Source organism: Triticum dicoccoides, chromosome 7A (assembly GCF_002162155.2).
Source record: "Triticum dicoccoides isolate Atlit2015 ecotype Zavitan chromosome 7A, WEW_v2.0, whole genome shotgun sequence".
Classification (NCBI taxonomy): Eukaryota; Viridiplantae; Streptophyta; class Magnoliopsida; order Poales; family Poaceae; genus Triticum; species Triticum dicoccoides.
The window spans coordinates 251381105-251391577 of NC_041392.1; the positions used below are offsets into that span (position 1 = coordinate 251381105).

General features: G+C 41.2%; 1 protein-coding gene across 1 annotated transcript; it reads right to left on the reverse strand.

Moving 5' to 3' along the window:
- Positions 1 to 4176: 4176 nt before the first annotated feature.
- LOC119327840 (BTB/POZ and MATH domain-containing protein 1-like) lies at positions 4177 to 5187 on the reverse strand. The gene is made up of 2 exons (XM_037600919.1): positions 4966 to 5187; positions 4177 to 4854 (listed from the first exon to the last, which is right to left on the reverse strand). Exons 1-2 carry the CDS (start codon positions 5185 to 5187, stop codon positions 4177 to 4179), a joined length of 900 nt encoding a protein of 299 aa, XP_037456816.1.
- Positions 5188 to 10473: the final 5286 nt, after the last annotated feature.

Below are 10473 nucleotides of genomic sequence, written 5' to 3' on the forward strand. Positions count from 1 at the left end.
CTGCTGCAAAAACAATAGCTATCAATTTTTGATAGTTTTGAAACATCTAGTGAAATAAAAAAATAAGTTCAAGAATTTTAAAAATTCATATGATTTTGGAAAATACCATCATGTTCAGAAGGATATTTGAACTAATAAGTGTTCATGATTTTAAGAAAATATTTAAAAAATTAGAAACATCATAAATTTGGAAAATAATTTAGGAGTTTTAAAAATTCTTCATGAATTTTAATAACATTCATGATTTCTAAAGAAAATGAATTTTAAAAAGTTTATGAATTTGTTTTAAAACATGAATTTTAAAACAATATTCGTGAAATTTTCCAAGTGTTCATGAAATTTAAAACATTCATGAATTTTGGAATACATTATACAATTCTCAGAATGGTCACATTTGTTAACAAATTTATAATTTAAAATGAAAAACATAATGAAAATAAAAAAAACGCTAAAAACACATGCAAAGGACAAAAACCCTGCAAAATCAAAACTTGTAGAATTGTAGATTTAAAAGTCGGTATTACCATAAAACGAACCGAAGCAAACACTATGTTTTCCCAAACGCTATACAACTCCTAGTGTGTATGCATGGAATATGATTTTTCGACGCAGAATATACTCGCCATATGGCAAACCCTTTAAGCCGCTTTCAACCACCTCGCACGTATGTACGGTGGTTTTCATTTTCCATTATTTTATTTTTATTTTCTTTTGTTTTTTCATTCTTATATTATTTTTCTATGTTTTTATTTTTATAAAAAATATTCTAGGGTTCTTCCTTTTTCCGTATCATTTTATTATACTATTCCTCCCTTTCTATTGTTTTCTTTTGTACACATAAACTCTCCTTTAACACAAGATGAACATTTGTTTATAAATACCCAATGAGTTTCTTTTTCAATAGACAACAAACATTTATATGCAAGGGATATATTTTGAAATAGTCCATTGATATTCTAAACATACACGATGCATGTGATTTTCCAATATGCAAGATAAACTTTTTGAATATGCGGCGGATATTTTAAGTTGATTTTATATTTTACAATTTAAAATATTTGAATAAAAAAATCCAATTTAAGAAAATCCTGGCTCAAACACAAACATGGCCTTGGCCCAAGCACGCCCTCCATGAGCGTTTCTACATCTACTCCTCGCTCCTACGAGAAGTTCACTGACCTGCATTAGGTCCATCCAGACCTGTTGGATGTATTCTGGTCTGATTGATTGTTTGAGTTGCCGAAATCACTAATTAAGTAATACTCATTGCAAAGAACACTTCACTTTTCCAGGTTGCGACAAGTGGCGCATATACAACGCGTCACTTGTCGCAACCTGAGAGTTTTTTCCTTTTTTCGTAGATCCGTTTATTCAAAACGTTTTATCTTTTAAACCGTGCATCCAAATCTTGAACCGTTTTCGTCATTGGATTCCTCGCATCGAGATCTTCAAAACTAGATCCCATGTTGATAGGTTTTAACGAACTTTTTTCATAAAAAAACAGGCAAAAAAACCGAAACGGGAGCACGGTTTTTTCCCCTTTCCGAAAGAGGCACGCCCATGCCTCTCGTGAAATCACACCCGTGCCTCTTGTGAAAGCAAAACCGTGACTCTCATGGAAGGAAAAAAAAAACCAGAAAACACATTTTTTTCGTTTTCGAGAGGCACGACCGTGACTCTCGCGAAAGCACAACCGTGTCTCTTGCGAAAGCAAAACCGTGACTCTCGCGAAAGAAAAAAAAACAGAAAACGCGTTTTGTTTTTCCCTTTCCGAGAGGCACGGCGGTGACTCTCACGAAAGCACAACTGTGCCTCTCACGGAAGCAAAACCGTGACTCTCGCGAAAAAAACAGAAAACACGTTTTGTTTTTCCTTTTCTGAGAGGCATGGCCGTGACTCTCGCGAAAGCACAACCGTGCCTCTCACGGTAGCAAAACCGTGACTCTCGCGAAAGAAAAAAAAACAGAAAATGCGTTTTTTTTTCGTTTCCGAAAAGCACGACCGTGACTCTCGCTAAAGCACAACCATGCCTCTTGCAAAAAAAACCGTGAATTTCGCGAAAAAAAAGAAAACGCATTTTTTTCGTGCAAATTTTTTTTATCGAAAAGCTAAGGAAGACCGGAAGAAAACCAAAACGTCAAAAAAACCAGGAAAAAAACCGTTTAAAAAGCTGAAAACATGTGCAGAAAAAAAATATCGAAGGAAACGTCCAAAGCGCGACACGTGGCGAATGGCTGAGAGCGCGACAAGTGGCACTGATCGTTGCGAGGCTCCCGAAGGAGCGCTCGTTAACTAGTTTCTCCCTTGAGTTGCACTGTATTATTGGACCGCACGAACCTTAAAACATTTCTGGACCGAACTCTGGAGAAACACTCAAATCAAACGTTTCTAGCGAGCTATTTCTCCGTTTCAAAATAGATAACCCAACTTTATACTAACTTAATATAAAATTAAGTCATTATTTTAGAACGGAGGGAGTATGAGTGAGCCATGCAGTGCAGTGCACGTGGGTGGGTCTGGTGATGCAAGCTGGGTGCACGCTGTAAGTGAGTTTGCACGTGTTATGGTCCACTCATCTGCCTTAATCTCCTTCATGGATTATCTCCTCCAAATACGTACCTTCACATGATTGGGCATGAGCTCCGGGAGACCATGGACACTCGTTGGTTTATAAAATTTGTTCACGTACATATGGTATACACCTCGGGTAGTTCAACATTGTTCATGTTCATATACTCTCCCTCCGTTTCTAAATATAAGTTTATTTGAACATTTCAAATGAAATACAACATATGTATATATATAGACATATTTTAGAGTGTAGATTCACTCATTTTGTTTCGTATGTAGTCACTTGGTGGAATCTCTAGAAAGACTTATATTTAAAAATGAAGGGAGTAGATTCAAGTAGTTAAGCTTAAAGTTATAATTAGAAGCTTCAGATTTCAAAAGCACATACTCCCGGCCCTAGCGTTGGTGGCTTGTGGCAATTTGACATCACATGATTGTGCCCGAATTATGGAGGAACCCTTCATCGTTGTGCCATAGCAAAGTTTATGTGGTTTAGTGGATTCATTTGAATTTTTGAATTAGTTTTTCCAAGATTGTCATTTTTACCCATATCATAAATCGCCAACATGAGGGAGAACGGGAAAGGAGGGAAGGGGATAAAGTTATGGTTTTATTCTGCAAGCTTATATTTGGCACATGTATATTTTCAAGACATGCCAGAAAGGACGACCACCTTAGATGGGATCACTATAGGAAGCTGGTCTTTCTACATGCCAGACGAGCCTCGTCTAATACGGCCTTATTTTCCCCGAGCTCTCTGAGCTAGAGGCCTAGAAAAACCTTCCTTGCATCACATTTATCACGACTGATTGTTTTAGCTTGTCTTCTACGCGTCGCCTAATGTAGGGTGTTGCGTAATAGTCTCTGAAATTACTGATCAGTTTCTAAATATTTCACCCATATCATATCATTTATTTTGTGGCAAGATTAAATGGAATACATAGGAGCAAAACAATAATGGCAGTGGCTTGTGGCAGTACACGGGTGTCGGGGACGGACAAGAAAGGAAAGTGAGAGGAGAGGCCGACTCAGGGTTTTACATATGGTTTGTAGTTTGTCCTTTCACCTTGGATCAAGATTTGAAATAACTAATATTTTTTGCAAATTACGTAGGAACCCTAAACCTTTGTCCTACAAAGTTTATGTTGCTTTATACTTCCTTCGTCCTAAAACAAGTGAGTCAACTTTGCACTAACTTTAGTATGAAGTTTGTACAAAGTTGAGTCACTTATTTTAGGACGGGGGGAGTACTATTTATTTAGAATAGTCATTTCTGGGATTTTTTCTAAAACTCCCAACTAATTTTCTTGCTGTGATGTCACGCATAATCGGTTTTACAAATTTCAGTTGATATTACGCTGTCATTTTGTTTCCGCTGCACGTTGCCTCCACGGGAAGCGGCTATGGAACGAAAAGTAGTACGTGGGAGAAGATTAGGTGCCTAGCTTTCACACGGAAAAGAGCATATGCAAAATTGGCAGGCTCCACTTACATAAAAAAATGCATCACACGCTATGTGATTCACGACGAGTCGGCACCGTAACATGTGATGATTTATGCATACATAATAGTATTGAATTCTTGGAAAAATGAGTGAATGGAAGATCAAACATAAATTATCTTCTCAACAGGGCGCGCCTTGATCTCATCGATAACCGACGGGAAGCGTTGCATGAGCCACAGGTACCCCTCGGTTACCACAATTCTCGTGAAGTTCTTCCCCGCCATGAAGAAGTCGAGGCACCTATTCTTGAGCTCCGGGCAGCCGTACATGTCAGCATAACCTAATGTCGTCGCCACTGTTTCCACCGATACCATGTCCCATAGCTTCTGAGCACACATGAGTTTTAATCTGCCGATGTCGTATCTGTCGGCCGCTGCCAGTATATGCCGAAGCTGTTGGGCTGTTGGCGAAAAGGAAAAGCTTTCGGGATCGAAGTCTACGGACAGTCTGTCCGTGTACATGAACCGAAGGATAGCTTTGAGGGTTGATGGCTCGATTTCATGCAATGTGATGCACTGCATGGTAGCCTCTGCTAAGGAACCGAAGATCTCTACTCTGAACACCGACGATCGGGCGGCGAGCACGGCCCGGTGGGCACGGAACGTCTCGCCGCCGACCACGAAGGAGACGTCTGAGCCGTCGGGGCATTCCAGCAGGCTTCCGAGATGGTCGCCTATGTTCATGGCCGGCACGGGTATGGAGTTCCCAGGCAGAGCCATGACACCACATATGAGCGTGATCACGCCGTTCTTGACATAGCGCGACTCTAGGCGATTTCGCTTCACGTAGAGATCACCAGACCAGCTGACATAGTTACCTGTTGTGTACTCGTTGATCTCCAGCACTAACCTTTTTAAGCGGCACTAAGACGGAGCGCCGTCTCTTCGCACCAGGAAGGCCTCGCAGAAGCCATTGAACCTGTTGAATTGGCTGTCCAGGTGGAGGGAGAGGTTCAGGACAACGTCTTCGTCGTCTTCCCAGTAATAGCATTCGATCTTCCAGCTATAGTGCTCAGCGGAGATGCTTTTGGAGAGGGGGTTGATGAGGCCACGGTTTTTTATTTCTAGGTAGTCGAGTTTGAACTCGGTGAAGCTGGACGACCATGTTTGCATCTTGGAGTGGAAACTGTAGCACCAGGTTGAACTTATAAACAAGTGTTTGTGGACGCTTGTGATCCCTGAGGGAGAAATGTTCCAACCCCTCGAAAATCTGATGTGTGGCGCCTTGGGTATCGAGCAGGGATTCCGATGAAGGCTGTGTTAATTACTAGAACTGGTGCCAGTTCAGTGGCTCTCGTCGCTTCAGCTGACCTACCGCGGCACACGCGGTTGCCGTGTTGTTATCAGTTTAGGGGATGTTTTGCTATTCATCAGGCAACTAAACTGTGATTTCACGTCACTCATTTTTTCCTTTAAAAAATACCACACTATATTAATTAATGGAAAATGTTCTTTTTTGCGAGGAAATGAAAAATGTTTTTACAATTATTCATTACATCAGGATTCGCACAAGCCGAAACACTATTAACCAGAATACCATCTGCTTTCCTATGAAAATTAAACTTAGCAATCTCATTGGCTACCATGTTAGCCTGTCGATTCACCTTAATCCGTCTGACACTTTGCAACATTTTGAGATGCCGAGCGCTTCTCTTTTTGGATCAACGAGTGCGGACCTGTCAAGATTTTCACTCGCAAAGAAAGACACCATAAACATGGTCGGTCTCGAGGATAATAGGAGAATGAAGGGTCATATCGATAGAACGACGAGAGACACATTCATCTCCGCTTCATCGATGTAGGTACACCGCCCAATATAATCCCATGACGATAAGATAACGATCGTTGTGGTATTCCTAGCCACAATTCGAGAAGCTTCAAGGCATTGAAGCGTCGCACCAGCCGAGAGAGCCGTCCGCGCCGCGTCCTTGGTGTCCGTACATGTTCAATGCTAAAGCGATGTTTGTTGTACGGGATGGGACGGATATGTACCATGTCTGTTCAATGCCAGCGAATCTTATGCCGCCATTAAGCAGGCTCGTCGTCAAAGGAATCAACTCCGGCTCGGCGCATTGATGCACCTGGATGCTTGGCCTCACCGAAATCCGCTATTTAAAGACGACCACACTGTACTAACTCCACACCCTCCCCCTTTGCTCCACATCTGCCATGACCGCGAGCGGGAACACTCTATGGGATAATATCCCGTCGAAGATGAAGCATGAGGTGGCCGCCCTTGCAGCCGCCTAGTGATAACCCACAAGTATAGGAGATCGCAACAGTTTTCGAGGGTAGAGTATTCAACCCAAATTTATTGATTCGGCACAAGGGGAGCCAAATAATATTCTCAAGTATTAGCAGCCGAGTTGTCAATTCAACCACACCTGGAAACTTAATATCTGCAGCAAGCTATTTAGTAGCAAAATAATATGATAGTAGTGGTAATGGTAGCAAAGTAATATTTTTGGGTTTTGTAGTGATTGTAATAATAGCAACGAAAAAGTAAATAAGCGAAGAACAATACATGAAAATCTCGTAGGCATTGGATAAATGATGGAGAATTATGCCGGATGCGATCGATCATGTAACAGTCATAACCTAGGGTGACACATAACTAGCTCCAGTTCATCAATGTAATGTAGGCATGTATTCCGAATATAGTCATACGTGCTTATGGAAAAGAACTTGCATGACACCTTTTGTCCTACCCTCCCATGGCAGCGGGGTCCTATTGGAAACTAAGGGATATTAAGGCCTCCTTTTAATAGAGTACCGGACCAAAACATTAACACTTAGTGAATACATGAACTCCTCAAACTACGGTTATCACCGATACATATCCCGATTATTGTCACTTCGGGGTTAACGGATCATAACACATAATAGGTGACTACAGACTTGCAAGATAGGATTAAGAACTCTCATATATTGATGAAAACATAATAGGTTCATATCTGAAATCATGGCACTCGGGCCCTAGTGACAAGCATTAAGCATAGCAAAGTCATAGCAACATCAATCTCAGAACATAGTGGATACTAGGGATCAAACCCTAATAAAATTAACTCGACTACATGATAAATCTCATCCAACCCATCACCGTCCAGCAAGCCTACGATGGAATTACTCACGCACGGCGGTGAGCATCATAAAATTGGTGATGGAGGAAAGTTGATAATGACGATGGCGACGGATTCCCCTCTTCGGAGCCGCGAACGGACTCCAGATCAGCCCTTCCGAGAGAGTTTAGGGCTTGGCGGCGGCTCCATATTGTAAAACGCGATGAATCCTTCTCCCTTATTTTTCTCCCCGAAAGTGAATATATGGAGTCAAGGTTGAGGTCGGTGGAGCATCAGGGGGCCCACGAGGCAGGGGGCGCGCCCCCCACCCTCGTGGACAGGTTGTGGGACCCCTGATGTGGATCTTTCTTCTAGTATTTTTTATATATTCCAAAATAATTCTCCATTGATTTTCAGGTCATTCCAAAAAAAATTTATTTCTGCACAAAATAACACCATGGCAATTCTGCTGAAAATAGCGTCAGTCCGGGTTAGTTTCATTAAAAGCATGCAAGTTAGAGTCCAAAACAAGGGCAAAAGTGTTTGAAAAAGTAGATATGTTGGAGACATATCAACTCCCCAAGCTTAAACATTTGCTTGTCCTCAAGCAATTTAGTTGATAAACTGAAAGTGATAAAGAAAAACTTTTACAAACTCTGTTTGCTCTTGTTGTTGTAAATATGTAAAGCCAACATTCAAGTTTTCAGCAAAGATTATGAACTAACCACATTTACAATAACATTTAGGTCTCATGTTTACTCATATCAATGGCATAATCAACTAGCGAGCAATAATAATATATCTCGGATGACAACACTTTCTCAAAACAATCATGATATGATATAACAAGATGGTATCTCGCTAGCCCTTTCCGAGACCGCAAAACATAAATGCAGAGCACCTTTAAAGATCAAGGACTGACTAGACATTCTAATTCATGGTAAAAAAGATCCAGTCAAGTCATACTCAATGTAAACTAACAGTAATGGATGCAAATGACAACGGTGCTCTCCAACTGGTGCTTTTTAATAAGAGGATGATGACTCAACATAAAAGTAAATAGATAGGCCCTTCGTAGAGGGAAGCAGGGATTTGTAGAGGTGCCAGAGCTCGGTTTTAAAATAGATATGAATAATATTTTGAGCGGTATACTTTCATTGTCAACATAACAACCGAGAGATCTCGACATCTTCCATGCTACACACATTATAGGCGGTTCCTAAACAGAATGGTAAAGTTTATACTCCCCCTCCACCAACAAGCATCAATCCATGGCTTCCTCGAAACAAAGAGTGTGATACGTCTCTAACGTATCTATAATTTTTGATTGCTCTATGCTATTATATTATCTATTTTGGATGTTCATGGGCTTATTTTTACACTTTTATATTTTTTGGGACTAACCTATTAACCGGAGGCCCAACCCAAATTGCTGTTTTTTTTCCTATTTCAGTGTTTCGCCGAAAAGGAATATCAAACGGAGTCCAAACAGAATGAAACCTTTGGGAACATGATTTTCTCAACGAACGTGATCCAGGAGACTTGGAGTGGGCGTCAAGAAACAACCGAGGAGGCCACGAGGCAAGGGGGGTGCCTACCCCCTGGGCACGCCCTCCACCCTCGTGGGCCCCTCGTTGCTCCATCGACATACTTCTTCCTCCTATATATATCCACGTACCCCAAACATCCAGGAGCATCACGAAAACCTAATTCCACCGCCGCAACCTTTTGTACCCAAGAGATCCCATCTTGGGGCCTTTTCCGGAGCTCCGCCGGAGGGGGCATTGATCACGGAGGGCCTTTACATCAACTCCATGGCTTCTCCAATGATGTGTGAGTAGTTTACTTCAGACCTTCGGGTCCATAGCTAGTAGCTAGTTGGCTTCTTCTCTCTCTTTGGATCTCAATACAAAGTTCTCCTCGATTCTCTTGGAGATCTATTCGATGTAATCTTCTTTTGCAGTGTGTTTGTCGAGATCCGATGAATTGTGGGTTTATGATCAAGTTTATCTATGAACAATATTTGAATCTTCTCCGAATTCTTTTATGTATGATTGGTTTATCTTTGCAAGTCTCTTCGAATTATCAGTTTGGTTTGGCCTACTAGATTGATCTTTCTTGCAATGGAAGAAGTGCTTAGCTTTGGGTTTAATCTTATGGTGCTCGATCCCAGTGACAGAAAGGGAAACGCCATGTATTGTATTGTTGCCATCGAGGATAAAAAGATGGGGTTTATATCATATTGCATGAGTTTATCCCTCTACATCATGTCATCTTGCTTAAGGCGTTACTCTCTTCTTATGAACTTAATACTCTAGGTGCATGCTGGATAGCGGTCGATGTGTGGAGTAATAGTAGTAGATGCAGAATCATTTCGGTCTACTTGTCTCGGACGTGATGCCTATATACATGATCATGCCTAGATATTCTCATAATTATTCGCTTTTCTATCAATTGCCCGACAGTAATTTGTTCACCCATCGTAATACTTATGCTATCTTGAGAGAAGCCACTAGTGAAACCTATGGCCCCTGAGTCTATTTTCCATCATATTTATCTTCCGTCTACTAGCTATTTCTGACACCGTTTACTTCTCTTTATTTACTTTCAATCTATATCATATAAAAATACCAAAAATATTTATCTTATTATTATCATCTCTATCAGATCTCACTCTTGCAAGTGGCCGTGAAGGGACTGACAACCCCTTTATCGCGTTGGTTGCGAGGTTCTTATTTGTTTGTGTAGGTACGAGTTGACTCACGCGTGGTCTCCTACTGGATTGATACCTTGGTTCTCAAAAACTGAGGGAAATACTTACACTGCTCTACTGCATCACCCTTTCCTCTTCAAGGGAAAACCAACGCAGTGCTCAAGAGGTAGCAAGAAGGATTTCTGGCGCCGTTGCCGGGGAGATCTACGCCAAGTCAAGACATACCAAGTACCCATCACAACTCTTATCCTTCGCATTACATTATTTGCCATTTGCCTCTCGTTTTACTCTCCCCCACTTCACGCTTACCGTTTTATTCGCCCTCTTTTCCTTTTGCCTATCTTTCCGTTCGCCTTTTTTTCCGCTTGTTTCTTGTTTGCTTGTGTGTTGGATTGCTTGCTTGTCGCGATGGCTCAAGATAATACTAAATTGTGTGACTTTGAGAATACCAACAATAATGATTTTATTAGCACTCCGATTGCTCCTCTTACCGATGCTAAATCTTGTGAAATTAATACTGCTTTGCTGAATCTTGTCATGAAAGATCCGTTTTCTGGCCATCCTAGTGAAGATGCTGCTTCCCATCTAAACGATTTTGTTGATTTGTGTGATATGCAAAATAAGAAA